Consider the following 18,879-nt stretch of genomic DNA (forward strand, 5'->3'; position numbering starts at 1 on the left):
ACAAAACGTTTGTGATGGAAAAATAAGATGTTGGAGGAAAAACTATACTTCAGAGCTTTTGTGAGTGAACACAAAGTTGCTCATAGATACGCAATACTTACGTCAGAGAATTAATTTTTTTTTAATTTCACGTTGACTTTAACATACCATAATGGGATTCCACTTTTATTATTAGATTTGCATTTGTATTGGATACACATACTAAATCTTTCAATAAATGCATAATTTCCTGTAAGTGTACAGTAAAATATAGACATTTCTATTCGGGAAGGCAGCAAAGCAATTATATATAATGCTTGAAGTTTCGTTGTTCTACCCGTTTGCTAAAGGTTATAGTGGTATGGGGCTGACTGACTGAATTTCCCTCCCGATCAAGACAAGAGTTGCTGGGCGAGATAAATGCTAAAGCTGAGCAACTGGAGTTGGCAAAAACCCGTTGTTTGAAATCGGCCAGTCGGTGCATCAAGGCTCTACATTCGGTTCAAGACACGCCTTGCTTTGATTTGGTTAAATTATGAGGTGAGCATGACGTCCGGAAAGTAGAAGATTCCAGACACATTTTGGCATAAAGAAAAATCCACTGGGTTCATGCTTGATTATCATGAGGTATTCTGGCTTTGGTGAGTTACACCACATGGCAAATGATTTGGTTACAAACACCGAACTGCGTCACAATACTAATACCACCATTTTAAAGCTGAACAATTCAGGCTTGTTTTTTTTTGTTTTTTTGGTATGAAAATAAAGGAGCTGGAAGGCTATTGCAAGTCTAACTAATACGATGCCTGGATAGTAAGCCGCATAATAGCTGAGTTGAGGTCCACATGTAAAGGAACACAGCACAAGCACAGAGATGAGGAGCGTTTTGTTTTGACAGTTTGTCCTGTTATCTGTCTGGTACAGTTTGTCTCCCCGAGGCAGGTTTGCATCTACATCAGCTGGTCCTTTCGAACGGTTCCTGAAGTGACCAGCGCCAACATAGCGATATACATTTGCTCTGAGGCATTTAGTGCTACCAAACCCGTGGATCTCAAGATATTCTGAGTTTTTATGCAATAAACTTGGTTGGAGGTTGAAAAGTCTCTTCCTCACTTGAATTGTGTTGTGTGCATGTGTGTGTTTGTGTGATATCAGAGTCTAATAGAGCACAACACAATGTTCCGTGTTATTATCAGTAAAAATACCATTCATTTTCTTCACAAAGATCCGAGTCAATCTTGCTGCACTCTCAATATAGTAAGTAATTGAACATTCGAATACTTTTTGAATATTTGAACAAATAAACTTCAAATATATAGTATGCAAGCTAATTTAAATTCACAATGCATTTGTTTGTTTTTTTGTAAAGTTCCATCTTGTAGCTATTTGGTTTGGTTCAAGGATCAGAACTCTTTATGGAGTAAGTGAATGGAAAAATACTTCCGGAACCAAGGTCATTGCAAAAATAGCAGTTTTTCGTGCTTTGTTTTATGTTCAGAAACTGACCCATAAATGAATTTCTTGCAAGGACAGATTGTAAGCATTTCATACCAGTATTGCAAAACTATTAGGCTCTAATATTCTTAGTATACCTGCAAGATGTGCAAAGCTAGAAAGGCATATGAACAATAAAGCTATTTCCCTGAACTTAATCTGCAATCAACCCTGTGTAAACTTGCATTCATTAGTAGACCTGTAGCGCTAAGGTATATACATCTAATTTGAATGGATAAATCTCACAAATCCCATCAAGAACATGTTCAGATCATATTTCACCATAAAGTCAAGAGAAAGTAATAGAAAAAGATATTGTGTATAAAGTGAAATTTATAAAGTCCACCCATGAACTCAGCCAGCAGATTTCACTAATTAGTTCTATCTCCTGGCTGAAAAACTGTGCTAATTAGCAAATCCATCAAAATATATACGTATATATATTTAAATTAAGTAATTGTACATCATTGTAGTATATGTTGGACTGCCTTTAATTTATGAAGATTTTAATAAAACAGAATCACTGCATCTCAGTTTGTTTGTTTTTTATAAAAAATATGCAGAACTCTCATCAGAATCACCATTGGATAAACTCAAAAATGAAACAATGTAAATTTTGGGGGAAATGCTTAATTCATTCAAAATAATGTCACAATAATAATAAAAATCATCAAAACAGGCTTCATTCTCTTTATAGGGTTAGTTCACCCAAAAATGAAAAATTCTGTCATTAATTACTCACCCTCATGTCGTTCCAAACCCGTGAGACATTCGTCTTCAATACTGAGCCGGCGTTCTGACGTAGAACCTGAAAACACTGCACTGTATTTATAACATAAACAGCATAGAAGACTTACGCAGACGAGAAGAAATTGTTGAATAAAGTAGTGTTTGTTTTTTTGCGCACAAAAATATTCTCGTCGCTTCATAACATTAAGGTTGAACCACTGTAGTCACATGGACTATTTTAACGATGTCTTTATTTGCTTTCTGGGCCTTAAAAGTTGCAATGACATTGCTGGTTCAGAAAGCTCTCGTATTTCATAAAAAAATATCTTAATTTGTGTTCCGAAGATGAACAAAGGTCTTAGGGTTTTGGAACGACATAAAGGTGAGTAATTAATGACAGACATTAAAAAAAATTAACCCTTTAAGCAAAATATTATTTTTTATATTTGAATGAAATATGACCTAGACATGTTTTTGTGAGATTCACCCGAAAAGAAATGCAACATTTCACTATAGAACAATAAAATGCACTGAAATATCTTTCAAAAACATGAATTTTAGAGTAGTGAATTTCTGTGTTGTTTTCATTGGGATTCTAATGACTGATAAAAGAGCAAACCACACTGTAGCACGTAATGTGGCTTGCACGCTTACTGTAGTGAGCCCAGTATCTGTGTTGTGAGTGTTTTCTGTGAATTGTTCCGTCTCAGTTAGCTGGTCCAGGGTCTGCCAGTGGCATAGTGTGCAGCACCTCATCCAGCAGCTGCAGTGCCCGGTGCAAATGCACCTCCACCCAGCAGGGGGTGTGCTTGATGCTCTGCCGGGGGTAATCAGGCCCCCAGCCCTTCACGAAGCTCAGGCGCAGGATGCACAGCCTCCTAAGGTCATCCACACCAATCCCTGCTGCCGCTGAGAGGCCTGTAAATAAACATTCGTAAATTCACCAACCACTCAGTTTTCGAATTTGCACTGATTCTACAAAAAATGTATCTATAAAGGAATTAGGTTATCTAATAATACCCCCATTAAAAGCGTTTTTCTATCCTATGTTGACTTATTTCCTGTTGAAACAGTAAGCATTTATTACAGAGATGGTCTAATTGTTGGAGAAAGCATAATGGCCAACTTGGATCACTTGTGACTTGATAACCAATCACAATACAGCTTTGACCTCATTATATTTCTTCTCTTATAAAACAGATTTTCTTTGTTGTAAACTCTTAAAATAGATCAGTACAAAACAAATGTTTAATGACCAACATGTTAAAGATTAGCAGACAGGCAGTCGATTCATTAAGTGATAAGCTATTTCCTCACAAAAGCAGTATATAATGAAGCCTCTCTTCCATTGACACCCATTAAAAAAAGGGCTGCTTTCCCATGTATTGCTGTGTTATGTTTTTTTTTTTTGTCGCTAACCTTGGAGGCTTGGCTTAGTTTTTTACTGCTCTCTGAAATGCTAGATTCTAGCTGGTCCGTCACAACATTCTGAGGTCAGTTATTCCCTGAAAATGGCCGTGGTCCAATGCCACTAGAAGGCAAGCCTGCAACCTTTAGCCAAAAAAGCGTAACGGCTCATGCTAACGCTGCGGCAGTACGCAGGGAAGGAAAGCAGAGGACATTTTTTTATGGATGTCAATGGAGAAAAAGCTTCACTACACTGAATGAAACACTTTTGTTAGGAAATAGCTTATCATTTAATGAATCGACTGCCTGTCCGCTAGTCTTCAACATGTTTTACGCTAAACAATACTTACGATAAAGAATACAAAACAATTGCAATGATTTATGACTGCTGTGACTAATATGCTTTTTAATGAATGAAGGTAAAAATACATATCATTTTAATGAATTAAATATGTATTAAATTACAATTAAGTTAGAGTTTAGTGTACTCTTAAATGTAGTTATGCGCACTGCAGTGACTATTTTGCAGCTAATAGACATATTCGCGCTCTTTTTTACCGCAGTTTCCACAAACAATGCAATCCTACTATATGTTTACTAGCAATATAACACCAAATATAGAACATTTATTCACAAGACCAACACGCTAATAATCCACAAGAAACTGATTAACGTAAACTGTAACTGTAATCCACCTTATTTTTTTAGGTAAGAGTGGGAGCAGCCATTTGTGAATTTAATGTGTCTCTGTCTGGCTTATGGTATCATCCGCTTCCAGTTATTTTTAGATGTACAAAAAAGATTGTTATGCTGCTTGATATTGCAAACTGGTATTTCTTACCCTTTTATTTTAATGTAGTGGCTTAATTATAAACATGCTGTTTTGTAGCGCAAACAGTTTTACCATTTACTGCACTTTGTTATTCTTCTCGTTATTTCCCTATAGCGGCTAATGAATCGGAAGTATCGCACATTCACAGAAAATAGCTTAGTTCCGCATTGAAAAGTAAGGTGGATAATAAGACAATCTCTGCTGTGGTCAATACAATAGCATCGAAGTATAATGACGGTCATCCAGTTATTTGAGGCTAGTGATTCTTTCATGTCTCTCGTATCACATTCTCCCTCTCATTTCATTCAAATGCAGCTGCTGCATCTTGCGTATCAGTAATCGACTGTAAAATAATAGGATTTCAGTATTAATAGTTGGCCTCCAATATTAGGCCTACTATGGTATTATAATATAATAAAAAGGTAAGATTTTAAAACGGTTTCTTCTCAAATCAATATTTCATGACCCCGTCATTATTTATGTGGTGAAAAGCTGTGTATCCCTCAAATGTTCATCTTGTTTTAACTTGTTTGTTCCTCTAGGCTCAAAGCTGCAGCTAGGAACTGTTTTTCTGAGCAGAAGCTTTGCGTTTAATGTGCTAATAAAATATTTCAACTCAAATCAATATTCCGTGTGATTATTTACTTATGTGCCAAGTGTCTGAGTAATAAGAGGGATAATGCATGTCCAGTCAGTCATTACTGCTAAATAAATTGCAGGGACCTGATCACCCTGTCAGGGTTTATTTTGCGATAAAAACCAGCTGGATGTACAATATCCCTTACCTGATGACCTCAAAGCTAACAGACATCTCATTTTGACCTCATGGGTTTGCAGGGAATGAGGCAGACACTCACTAACTGCAGGCGCGATTCCACCAACACTTCCTGGTCCTGGAATATTCCCTGCTACCGCTGCGGCCTGCGCTGCTGCTGCCGCCTGAGCCGTGGCTGCCTGTTGCTGCATCTGCCTGTGGCACTGCCTGAGGTCAAAGACCTGCAGGAACAAAACAACACAATAGCTTTCAGCACAGCATTGAGGCACACAGACCTCGCTGCAGTGTCCTAAAACAATGGCTGATGAGAAGTCATTTAGACAGGATTGAAAAAAGTGAAGCTCTGGATCAAGCAAATCTAACGTGTAGGAAGCTAAAATACAGAGAGAGCTCTCAAGTGTACAAAGGTATTTACTGCCCATCGAGTCTGGCATTAACGGGGTCATATTATGAGGAATTTATCCATTTATTAATCAATTTGAAGTGATTTATTTACATTTTTAATTATATGCTTGTTGTTTATTTTCTTGTTACATGTAACTACATTTTAACAACAAAAACAATTCAAAAATGTAAATGAATCAATTTTCAAACTAACATAGATATATTTAGACAAGTTGCTTATTTCATTTTTTGAAATGCTGTTTTTTTGTGTATAAAATGTAGTTGAGTGTAACAATAAAATAAACTTTTCGAAGTGACAGATATATTAAAAAAAGTTGCTTTTTTTTTAAACAAGTTGCTTGTTTTTATCAAATTAAAAAATTAAATAAGCAAAATAGATTTAATATATATATATATATATATATATTTGTTTTTTTATCTATAATTATTGAATAATTGTTTATGTAGTAAATATGTACGATGACCCGTCGTTAAATTTGAAAAGTTTTTATTCAAATGTAGCTACATGTCACAATAAAATAAACAAAATTTTTTAATTGTAAAAAAATATATACTTTTTAGAGCTAAAAATAAATCTAATAAATTCCTAATTGCCCACAATCTAGTTTTCTACAAAACGTAAATTCTAATTATAACGTTGCACAATTTCCGCTCGTAAATAATTTATAAAATATGATGATGACCCCCCCCCCTTTTAAGCTTTTCATTTGTGACGTCCCCAGTATTTGTGGGTACGAAGCTTTTACCTTTATGTAGGCCCCTGGGTAGATTTTGTGCACCGCATCTCCTGGCGCTCGGCCTGCTTCCCTGTCCAGGTAGTAACTCTGCACAAAGACGGCGTGATCGCTCATGCAGCGCATCCATACGTCGCCTTCTCCACGACACTCTAGCTGCACGCCTTTACCTATGTGCAACCTGCAGACAGGATGAGAAGACAGATTCAGAATCAATGACTGTAACATCAAATAGTTACATAACACAATTGAACACATGCCACCGAGTGTCATAACCAAAACCAGATGCGCCTTTGATGACATGCTTGCATTCTATTTTGTCAGGTTGTCAAACCAGTTATTTCCCAATTGTTGTCCTTGAATGATCTGTTTGTTTATTATTGTTCATCACAGTGTCATTCTGGCACAGTAAGCTGATTTTGCAAGTGAGTGTTAAGGTAAACATTAAACCTGTGAAATTCAGATACACAAAACAAAGACTCACACACATATATATAGACATTTGGTCTGGACAGTGTAGCTTGATATTTTTCAGCCTTTTGGCCACATTAAGAGCTTTATGGCAATATTTACAGAAAAAAACAAAACAAAAAAAACATACCTTTCCCACAGAAGAACCAAAATTTCAACCTTGGCCATTGCTGCCAAGTAGATTAACCAGCATAGACAATAAATTTTCTTTTATTTTAAAAAAGATTTAAGCTTTTTATATGTGCTTTTGTCATTTTTATTAGTTTAGTAATTTTAGTACTTTAGTACTAATTTCAATAGCTTATATATTCAGTTAGTTGCCAAAGCAATATTTCATTTTTTTTTACCTTTGCATCTAATATTTATATTTAATTTTAATTCAGCTTTATTTTAATTAACTAAAATTATTTTTAACTAACTTAAATAAACTAACTTAAATAAATAAGATTAATTACTAAAAAACTTTTTTTATATAAATCGTCGCTGTGCCCAAAATCGAATACTTCGCTACTACATAGTATGTTAAAAACGGTACGCCAACAGAGTATAAAGTATCAGAATGAACAGTATTCGAAAACAGTAAGCAAAAAGTCCCCAGATGACCTACTACTTCAGGCGAGATTCTGAAGTGTGCATTTAATGGACACTTTACTATCCCGTGAGGTCACGGGAGAGGATTAATGAATGGCAGTGAAGTGATGCAGCTGACGCTGGTAGGTCACATGACAGTAACATAGTGGATGTAGTACGTCCGGATTTCATTCATACCATATAGAACAGTTTCTTAATGGTTGCGAAGTAAATTCGCGAAGTAAATTCAAATTCAAATGTAGTACCTACTAGAGCCCTGCACGGGACTGTTTTCTTAATCCCGCTCCCGCTGAATTTCTGACCATTACCGCCCACTCCACAGTTCTCCACTCCCGCCCGCACCCTCAAACATTCTGTTACAGCTTGTAGAAATTGTGAAAAAAATTACACCAACATTAGGGCTATGCTAAACATTCAGAATAACAGAAATTGCGTTTAATTACACTGACCACAAGATAAAGTAATGCTAGCACGGTAGCACCACAAATGACAAAAACATTCAGCCAGCTTTTTATTAAAACAAAACATCCCATCTAGTTGAGCCTACAATAGATTTAAAGTCCCCCTGTACTCAATAATTCTATCCCTTTAAACTCACCTTTGATCAACAAAATGGCATATTTAAAAGTTTTTATTATTTTATTATTTATTGACGGCTTAAAATAGCTTGAATAGCGGCAAGCGGCAAAATAGCTTACAAGCGGCAAAATAGCTTACAAGCGGCAAAATAGCTTACAAGCGGCAAAATAGCTTGTAACTACACCCTTGCTTCATTTAGTATACGCCGAACCATGGATATGCAAATGAGCCCTGCCTCCACTTAGATCCCAATCCCAATGCAGCCCTCTAGAACCTGCTCAAACAGCATGCCATTTCAGCTGCAGCGAGTGTCTCCTTCTCGTCCGACAATTTCTTTCTTTAATAGCTGACAACTGTGGGTATATACTAACACCAATGCAATGCTGATAATGCATTAAACCTTCTTTATTTTAATGCCATTAAAACTCAATTTTGAGCACTTTCACACTCTAAAGTTGTGATAAAAGAAGAAATATGGAACTAATCTTCTGGCACAGGTCTTTAGAAAACTTCATAGCTAAATAAAAAGCACATTAAAATTGTAATATTCCCAATGCAGGTTTTATGTCTGCAACAAAATAATACTGCACAAATCATAAATACTCAGTACATCACCCAGCTCTGACAACCAGACTAAGATATTTTTTCACTGGAACAGTTGTTGGATTACGGCACACATACCTGGCCCGCTCACTGGCGTCTGTGCGGTGCACATTACTAAGCTGACCCAGGCAGAAGCGGTCACCTCCTGAGGGGTCCACATACCCGTCAATCGTCACCACCGGACAGCTGGACAGCACTTTAAACATCTCTCCAACCTGCACGTCCATCTCAAAGTACGAGATGGAACACCAAAACTCAGGACCTGTTGATGCATCGCATATTGAACTGTAAGTCTGAGAGCATAAATAGAAATTAAAGTGTACAAAAGCGTTCAAAAGTTTGGGGTCAGAGAGATGTTTTAATGCTTTGGAAAAAAAGTCACTTTTGCTAACCAAAGCTGCATTTATTTGATCAAAATATAGTAAAACAGTAAAATTGTGAAATATTATTACAATTTAAAAGAACTGTTTTCTATTGTAATATATTTTAAAATGTAATTTATTCCGGTGATGCAAAGCTGAATTTTTAGCTGAGTGTCACGTGATCCTTCAGAACTCATTTCTATATGCAGATTTGCTGCTCAAGAAACATTTCTTACTATTAATGTTGAAAACAGTTGTGCTGCTTAATATTTCGGTGGAAACCGTGATTCATTTCTTTTCAGGATTCTCGGATGAATAGCTTTTATTTGAAACAAAAATCTTTTGTAACATTTTAAATGCCTTTACTGTTACTATTGATCAATTTAATGCATCCTTGCTGAATAGATGTATTAATTTCTTTTAAGCAAAATCTTACTTTTTTGTTTACATAAAGTGGAGATTATATAAAGTAGAAACCTGGATGGTTGGAGACTGGAGGAGGGAAAGATGCTGTACTGTGATGTTGAGACCCTGATGGAGAAAGATATTATAATGGATTAAATTAGTTATATATGAAATAATGGTATATTTGCATACATGCCCATTTAAGTGAAGTGTTCGTTGTAATGTTTAAGGCAAACGTACAGTAGTGTGGGTGGTGGAGAGGAGGTTGGTGGCCACGCCCATTTTGCTGGGGTCCTACAGGAGTGTAGGAGGCTGTGCTGCTGCCTGTCCAGGTTGCTGCAGCAATATAGAGATTAAAAATGTTTTGTATATGAAGCAGTGAAAATGAGACAAGTATTTTATCTATCTACACCGAGAAAGAAATTACCAAGCAACATTCCAAAACCACAGCCAATTAGAATATATTGAATGAAGGTTAATATACAGCTTTCGTGGGATTGGGACCAATGAGATTTCACTGTGGGCAGGACTACAAAAACAGAAGTTTTGTCAAGTTGTTAATAATACTAAAACTATTACAAATTTTCATTAAATAAAATAAATAATAAATAAAAATAAATTAAGAAAAAGCTGGTTTAATATATGATTAATACTATAATAGTATATAAATAACACTGATCAAAAACTCACTTTAAAATAAACAGGATTTATCATTTGACATTGTGACTGGTTATGAGAAGTGTAATTTACTGTGAAAGGAGCTTTGTGTCTGGGAGTGTTTGGAGCCGTTGTAGCCATTCTGGTTTGGTGGAGGCTGGGGTGGGATGGGGGTCTGTGGGGGTCCATGTGTGGGGGTAGAGGGGGGAGGTGTAGGGGTCATGACTTGACCCTGAGGAGATGCAATCTGTAGTAAGCCTTCACCATGACCTCCCTGCATCTGCATCATAGAGCCTGAAGCTGAAAGACATGAGAGTTTAGAAGATGACACAACGCCACTATTACAACTGCACAATTTAACCTCTCAGAGTCCTCTATGGCCACAGGTCAGCACTTACCGGTGGGGGAGAGGGGCATATTAGAGTAAAGGGTGACCGGTGGGGGAGCGCGGGTGGGTTCTGAAGGCAGCTGTAGAGGAGGCAGTGGCTGGCCGTAGTGGTCTGGAGGGGGGAGTTTCATCACCCCCTGGTGGTCCTGTTGGGGAGGCAGGCATGGGGGAACGTCCATCTGAATGCAGTCGTGGCTGTACTCTTCCTTAATCAGTCTGCCAGTGGGACCTAGACACCAGTCAGAGGACAAATTATGCTATTTTTACTGAATCGGTTCATTTAACAAATCACTGATTCATTTGAGACTTAATCGAATCAGTGAATCTTTTTTGAACCTGTGCGGAACAGTAAGCCATTTTTCACTATTTTTTAAGCTTAATGTTGTCATTCTTAAAAAAAATTAAACCTAAATTAAATCATATGTACATACTGTTCAAAAGTCTGTGGTCGGAAAGATTTTTTTATGTTTTTAAAGAATAAAATAGTAAAAATATCGTGGAATAAAAATCATAAAAAGTTTTCAATTTTATCATATTTGAAGATATTATTTATTCCTGTGATGGCAACAGTGTCACATCATCCTTCAGAAGTTATTTTAAAGGTGCAGTGTGTAAATTTTAGAGGCATCTAGTGGTGAGGTTGCGAATTGCAGCCAACAGAAGTTACGGTGGCCGATAGGAAAATATATCGTTGTCTGAGACAGCAGAGCGTAGCCAGTTAAGCAATGAGGTTTCTTTACAAAGATAAATGAAGAAATTATGTTTACTTGTAATAAATAAGTAATATTCACAATAACATATCGTTTTACTGAATAATTGTTTCTTGTTCATCATTGTGTCAGTGTTTTATTCGCTGACTTTGGTTAACTTCTTTGCATGAAGAACAACATAGTGACAAAACACGTTTGTCTGTTTAGGGCTACTGTAGAAACTTGGAGGTGCAAAATGGCCATTTCAATATAATGGGACCCGCGGCGTATGTACATAGAAATGGCTCATTCTAAGGTAATAAAAACATAACGGTTCATTATGTAAGGTCACCACTGAATACACCACTTATACACCACTGAAAACATAGTTATGTATATTATATGGAATTTCTGTCAACAGATCCTCGTAAATATTACACAATGCACATTTAGTATGCCGATTTGGTGGAAACCGCGATACTGTTTTTTAGGATTCTTTGATAAATAGAAAGTTCAAAAGAACAGCATTTATTTTAAACAGTATTTTTTGTAAAAATGTAAATATCTCTGATTGTTAGCATTATATATACTAACATTTAAAAGACGTTTATATTGTTACTAAAAAAATAAAAAACAATTAAAAAAAAAATATAGACAAATATCTGCAGACAAAAGTGTTTAACTTACCCGTGTTTTGAAGACTGAGACCAACTTGAGAAGAGCAAAAAAAAGAAAACAAAGAGAAAATCATATTGCAAAAGACCAAAGTTTTCCTGCACTGAGAAAAAAAATGCATAACACAGCTCAGATATGTCTTTGTTCATGGTGATGAATAAAAGGATAGCAGACTCACCGATGCCTGGTGACACCACTCTCTCATAATGGTAAGGGTTGACACAGACATTATCGTATTTGAGGTCAAATGCGTACTGGCAGAATTTCACATGCTTGAGCTCATTCTTGTGAAGGTCGGGCCAGCGCCACAACCGTGCGTAGATTACATGAGGAAAACCTTTACGACCGGCAACCTACAGATAAAAAAAGAAAAGAAAAAAAAGAGAAGAGTAAAAGAAATGTTCATGAGGAGTACAACAGTGTAATAATACTAAAGGAAAACAGCCCAATCTCTAATACTGCACAATTAACAACTATTAACCAGTCATGAGAAAATGTTAAACTTTAAAATATATTATTATAATGATTGTAACATTTTATTGATATAATTCAATTCAGTTAATTTTCTAAACTATTGATTAAATGATGCAGCGCTTAAATCATGATATCTGAAATCGGGTTATGATTTGGTTTAATTTGATTATTTTGATACATTTCATAATGCTTTAGCAATCTATTACTAAATTCTGATCCGTACAGCATTATTTTAGTATTTTTATATATAATAGTATTTATTTTATTTCTATATTTTCAGTTCAGAAAATTGTTGTTGTTCTATTTTATTAGTCATTTTATTTGTTTTGTTTTTTCTATATAGCTTTAATTTTATTTCAGTTTTAGTAATTTAATTGAAATGTATTTATTTAATTTAACATTTCTAATTTTTGTTTATTTTTTAGTTCTAGTTAACAATAACAACTCTGGTTCAGCACATTTAATTTTATTGTCAGATTTATGTATTTTTAAGCTAAAGTATGTTTCATGTTTCAGCGCATATTTGGTTCAGTAGCATATTCAAACTGTGTGAAATACATGGGATTTTGAAATTGCAGTTGCAATTTATATAATGCAGTTTTGGCTAACAACGGATTCCTCATACTCCTTAGCATAAGCATTGTTTTAAATTTTATTTTTGGCCCTTATGTCTATTGAATGGCCAGAGAGACTGAAACTGAGATCAGGTAGTGAACATTGGATCACGTGACCTATTGTGATGCCACTGCCAGTCATATTTCTGCTAAGGACACAGCAACATGACCAAAACGTTTTACCAAAGCAGCTATCTGACAGGTATGCAGTAGTATGACAAAAGAGCATCACATGATCCTGAAAACACAGTGAGCGAAAGGTCTTGTGGTGAGTTTTGAGTCCGTATCACAGCTGCCTGTGCTTGTTTAGTGTAGTAAAACAGCAGGGAGGACGTGTGTGTGATATGATAATCCGTTGTAGATTAACACTAAAGGCATGACATTACAGTTGTGCGGTAGTAGCATGATACTAGAGCTGAGGAGAGGGATAAATCCAGCTGTCAGTGCCATTTAGGACTGAAGACGGGCTGAAACAAAGACAGAAATGTTGTGGGGCTGGTAACCAAAAGGGCCAGAGTTCAAACCCCAGAGGGGACAAGAGAACTGCTGAGGTCCAGGTGGACCTCCTTTACACAACAGAATTTCAGAAAAACATTTAAGTTATTAATTACTATAATTTGTGTTTAGAAAACCTACTTATTGAAACACATCTGACAAACATTGGTGAACCCGTTCTTATGTTAGTGAGTGTTTTACTGCGGTTATATGATGTTGTTAGGCATGATGCTTAACAGAGTGCCTAAAATCCCCTTAACGTAGGGCTGGGTGATAAAACAACATTTGTAGCTATCTATCGGACGGAAAATCTAAGTTTAAAGTAAAGTTAATAAAGGTCATCATTACATTCATTCTTTGTGGAACAAACATGTGGAATGCATTTCATTCCCCATTAATGGTATGGAATATCTTGATAAATATCAATGTCAAACAATATGAACATATGAGAAAGAGAAGAAAATGTATTACATTTTAAATATATGTTGAAGACATTTAACTGAACTTTAAACGTGGAGAACCTTAAGACCCACTTAAGGGGTCCCAGTTAGGACTTAAGTACATCTTTATATGTAATTTCATAATTACTTCTATTGTCTTTGAAACAAGTGTACTGACAAGCATTTATGGTAAACTAAAATATATTTTAATGTTATTTCTAATGAAACTAATGTCATGCATGTCATGGATTTAAATATATTTGTAATCACAGATTTTTTTAAGATTAAGTTTCAATTTAGTACATTTAAAATATATTATATTTCCTTTAAATGTAATATCAAACACACTAAAATTATAATCAAGGACTTTGCATGTGGTTTAGCATCTTACGTGTACATTGTACAGCTATTTTACAATTGTAAATTAATGTCTTTCTTTTTTACTCTTACTGGGCCTTATTTATAAAATGTGCGGATGCACACATTTGATCTTAGAATGTGTTTATGCTAAAATCCGTGCAAACGTTCATATTTATAAAAACTGTCTTAGACATGAAATAGTGCTTAGCAACACACGACAGGGTCTAAGCAGAAGTACACACTTTTCCTTGAGGTAAAGAGTCGGAGTACTGCAGGTATTTGCCACTCTCAAGTAAAGGATTTTGACTTTGATTGGTGCTCTTTTATATATTAATGACATTAATTAGGCGGAGTTTACAAGGCAGAGATCTGAAACCATTCAGCTGCGCACAATTTCAAGATCATTTGCGATTTATAGATTTCACATCTGGAAGAGAGGCGTATGCACGTTTGTGCGTACGTTCGTTCTCTGAATCACATGCATGTAGGACAGTTTATAAATGAGGCCCACTGTCTCTGGCAAGGTCAAAAAAGGTAACACATTACGTCTTGCTCAGTAGTTCGGTTTTATTGCATCAGGTTCTCTATTACTGCACATACACAGTTTCTACACTTGTGTTGCCTAGATATCACCACATCTTGTGTGTAAAGAATAGAGCGTACTATCAACCAGCAGCCCTTCTACACAGAGGAAAAAATAGACGGCCTTAAGTTAACCCAGCCCCTTTCCTGTGTTTTAGACAAAACAACCTTCACAACCTCTCCTCCACCCCTCCCTCTAAATCTGCCCATACGAAAGGGTGGGGAAACTGCGCAGACATCGTCCTTACTCCATATAAACCACCACTTTAACTTTGAGGTTGTTGAGGTTTACAGTCAAAAGGCCTTGTGATGAATGTCTCTCTTTGTAGCTTCTGTCAATCATCTAGTATCCATGGACACTGACGCTACAGGCAGGAAGCTATTCGCCCGCATATGAAAGCCGTATGTTCACATATGGGTGGTGTGGATTTGATTAGCGTTGGGCCCCAAAGCAACACCCAATCACAAGTTTATTCAATGGACAATGCCTTGATTATTTACATTGTCTAGCTTTATTTATCGCAGGATTCACAAATAGATTAGGGGGAACACAATTGTGTGAACAACGTTTTTCTAAGCAGAGGGAAGAGTTTATACAGTGGTTGAGTTTTTTAAACGGCCGATGCCAAAAAACGATATCTAGAGAGCAAGACCGACGATAAATCCTAGACAGAATCTACAAACTTTCTCATTTCGCATTTTCTGTGCCGTCTGTGCTATGGATTTAAACACTTCTAACGATGATAACATGCAATATCTATCCAAATAAGTTCTATGTGTGGTTCTGTGAAGTTCTGAGTGCTGCTGATGACCAATATAATACCAACATACACTACCATTCAAAAATGCAGGGTTGGTTAGATGCTTTTGAAAAAAAATTAATACTTTACTGTCACTTTTGGTCAATTTAATGCATCAAAGACATTTATAATGTTATATTTATAGATTTCTATTTTAAATAAATGCATTTTTTTGGACTTTCTATTCATCAAATAATCCTGAAAGAAATGTATCATGGTTTGCACAAAAATATTAAGCAGCATAACTGTTTTCAACATTGATAAAGAAAAAGAAGAAATGTCTCTTGATGACAACCTAAACAGCTATACGTCCATGTCTGAAAAACCTATCTAACACCAAGAAAAGCAGACAAGAACAAAAATGACACATCAGTTCAGTTCATTCAGCACTAACATTTGGAGCGATTCCTGTTATTCACTTCTAAGAGTATTAAAGCAAATGTTAATGGTTCAACGTCAATTACTGTAACTGCGGTTCACCTGTAGGCGTCCGTCCAGCGTCCTCTGGATCGTCACGCACTTGCTGGGGTGGACTCCGTTGGTGGTGATGGCGGTGATGAGGGAGTCCAGCTCGTCCTTCTTCTCCTTCAGTTTCTTGACCAGGCTCTCGATGGCACGCTTGGCGAAGCCTTCGTTTTCGCCGCCTTGCCTGTGGCACATGAGACTGTGCACGATACTGAGGCAGGCGTCATTACTGTTGGGAGGGTTCACGGACATCCTGCTGCTCTGACAGATGGGAAAACAGAACAGCAGCATCGATACACAATACTCTTACACACTGCATGTGGTATGCTAACACACAGTCAGTACTGTAGTAAAGCTTCATGGAAATTAGCCATACAATGCCTTATAATATATCCATTATAAATCCATTGTAATATATATAACACACGTATGGTATACAAGTTATACTGCCAACTATTTGCTGAACATAGATTTGAAACAGTGGGAATCACCACGGTAAACCTGTCAAACAATGGATAAAATTGATGTTAAATGATCATTGCCTTGCATGTAAGTGACATTGTGTTTTCATCTTGGAAATAGATTATTAGGTTATTTTATACAGAGCCAAGAACATGGCCACAAATTATGAATATGTTCCCCCTTCTTTTTCATTTGGTTAAACTGTGGCGACCTTGTACACATTCTTTCCCTCATTTTAATTAAATAGTGGTCACGTTGTAACAATTTGTTCCTTCATTTGAGTTAAAACGTGGCCCCGTTGTACACATTTGTTCCCTCGTTTTAAATAAATAGTGGTCACGTTGTAACAATTTATTCCCCTCATTTTAATTAAAACATAGCTTCCTTGTACAATTTCGTTCCCTCATTTTAATTAAATCGTACTTTACTGTATTTGTTTCCATTATGTTGAATTGTGGCCAAGGTTTACTTACTTTTTCCCTCGTTTTAGTTCAATCTGTAATCAATAATGCAGTGTGATTTGTCAAATTACAGCACATATTTGACAACATAATAGGTTATCTGCTTCAAGTATACATAAAGAAAAAGTGCATACTTTGCACAGTATGCATACTGTATACAGAAGAAATAGTATGAGTAGTAATAGATTAGTATGCAAGTCCAAAAATAGCAGGCAATGTTTGAAAGAGCCAAAAAACAACAGCATTTACAGCGGGGAGCCATCCAACCAACAAATAGCTTGCTTATATTCTCTTTGCACAATAAACTGGGATAGGAGAAAGCATTTTAATATCCAAAAACAGTTTTATGCATATGCCATAAGCGACTTAAGTAAGATTAATTTAAATTTGTATATAAGAAGCAGAACTTCATGGAGCTGCTAAAAACCCCTGTGATGATCTTAGCATGAGATGTTGCAAGTGCAAAAGTGTAAGATTTCTGGAGTGCAGTAATTGAGAGCTGGTGGAGAGCTGACGGATCCTGGCACTTCAGATCTCTGAGCATCATCAACTCTATTCTGGGGGGAGCTTCTCTGAGACCCTTATTAACAGACTCAGTGATGCTCTCCATGTCTGCGCAAGTGGCCCTTGAGGCATGAGCGCCAGAGGAACAACTTTACATTAAGACAGAATGAACAATACTCTTAGATAAAGTAACGGATTTCATACACTATAATATTTGAGAAAGGGGCTTCTTCTTAGTCTTGACTGACACAGTCATGCATTATTCGTTCTTCGTATCTGGGTGTATTACTCTGTTATTTAATCCTATATTGTACAGTGTGCTTGAGTAAAGCATGCATGACGGCCTGATTAGAGGACATTCAGACCCAGTCCTTGCTTTATATATCAGCTATTGTATGATGAAACGCCAAGATTTATGATCCCATCATAAGATACTGACTCTGATCAACAGATTTAACATGCAAAAATATCTGTATTACGTGAAATAACAATGATAGCAGGCCTAATTCTAAAGGAGATGAACAGAGTCCTAATGCTGTAGAATAACAGTTAGTATTCATAAAAATGTCATTCAATCAAAGTTAAAGCCAAACTGTTGACTGCTCTGCGGGCAAACAAATGCAGCGGCGCAGATGCCATATTTGGTCACATGACGTCATCGAATCCGCCGTCTAAACATTTCACGAGCTCCCGTTGGATATGAGCACAGTTGAGTTGAGATGACATGCAACGCGTTTGTGCATTCCAAATAACTAGTCGGAATTTTGATCAATAAAATCAAGGTGAACTGCTGAAGGAACAGACTATTGGTCGGGAACTTGCAGTGAGGAGCTGGACATCATGTGTCAGTGGCTTGAGACAATATTCAAATGCTAGACAGTAACGAGATATTTCAAAGCTTAGACAAGGGCAAAGATGAATTATTACGACACGAGAACGCACACCTTTGACGTGATATGTTTTAAACGAGGGAAATGTATCGTCAAATCGACAGTCCTGATCAGTTTCCAATAAGGTCTCGAATGGTGCAGCGTGCATTTAAAAATTAATAAATAAGCACATACATGTACAAAAAAAATACTTACACATCGGTCGTATTGTTAGAGAATTGCAAAAAGCAGTCTTCTGAACAAGGACGGAGAGGTAGAAATCCGCGTCCCCTTCCCCCTCCAACATCTAATTTCAGTCGATACCGGACTATCAGGCTCGCTGTCTCCGTCCGCGCATCCTGCCGCTCTCCTCGCGCTCGCTACAATAACAAAAGCGGGTAGACATTGTGCGCGTGAGCGTCTCGTCCGGCTCCAACCAATAGGAGGCCGAGTCTCAAAAGGACGACGGTGCTCATCCAATCACGGCGCGGCTCTCACGGCTGGGCCCCCGGGCTGAGGTCTGTCTGGGTCGCGTCTGGATTGACATATCGGCGCGACTGTTTTTTTAAGGTGGCGCC

General features: G+C 36.8%; 1 protein-coding gene across 3 annotated transcripts; it reads right to left on the bottom strand.

Moving 5' to 3' along the window:
• Positions 1-712: 712 nt before the first annotated feature.
• Positions 713-18,860, bottom strand: smad10a (SMAD family member 10a). Of its 3 annotated transcripts, XR_013190464.1 has the most exons (13): positions 18,518-18,838; positions 16,021-16,261; positions 11,954-12,128; positions 11,788-11,811; positions 10,422-10,640; positions 10,117-10,323; positions 9,607-9,702; positions 9,439-9,492; positions 8,678-8,861; positions 6,368-6,536; positions 5,299-5,437; positions 2,621-3,120; positions 713-2,210 (listed from the first exon to the last, which is right to left on the bottom strand). XR_013190464.1 is itself a non-coding variant. In XM_077196528.1 (12 exons), the coding sequence occupies exons 2-12, from the start codon at positions 16,255-16,257 to the stop codon at positions 2,909-2,911; spliced, it is 1,716 nt and encodes a 571-aa protein (XP_077052643.1). In that variant the 5' UTR covers positions 16,258-16,266; positions 18,518-18,860; the 3' UTR covers positions 713-2,908. The 3 variants fall into 3 exon arrangements, 2 of the variants coding, with proteins under 2 accessions (XP_077052643.1, XP_077052644.1); XM_077196528.1 differs by having other exon boundaries at positions 713-3,120; positions 16,021-16,266; positions 18,518-18,860; XM_077196529.1 differs by having other exon boundaries at positions 713-3,120; positions 18,518-18,679.
• Between the last annotated feature and the right edge of the window lie 19 nt (positions 18,861-18,879).

This window comes from Siphateles boraxobius, unplaced genomic scaffold (assembly GCF_051911475.1).
Source record: "Siphateles boraxobius isolate OS27281-9 unplaced genomic scaffold, OSU_SipBor_1 35, whole genome shotgun sequence".
In the NCBI taxonomy this organism is placed as follows: Eukaryota; Metazoa; Chordata; class Actinopteri; order Cypriniformes; family Leuciscidae; genus Siphateles; species Siphateles boraxobius.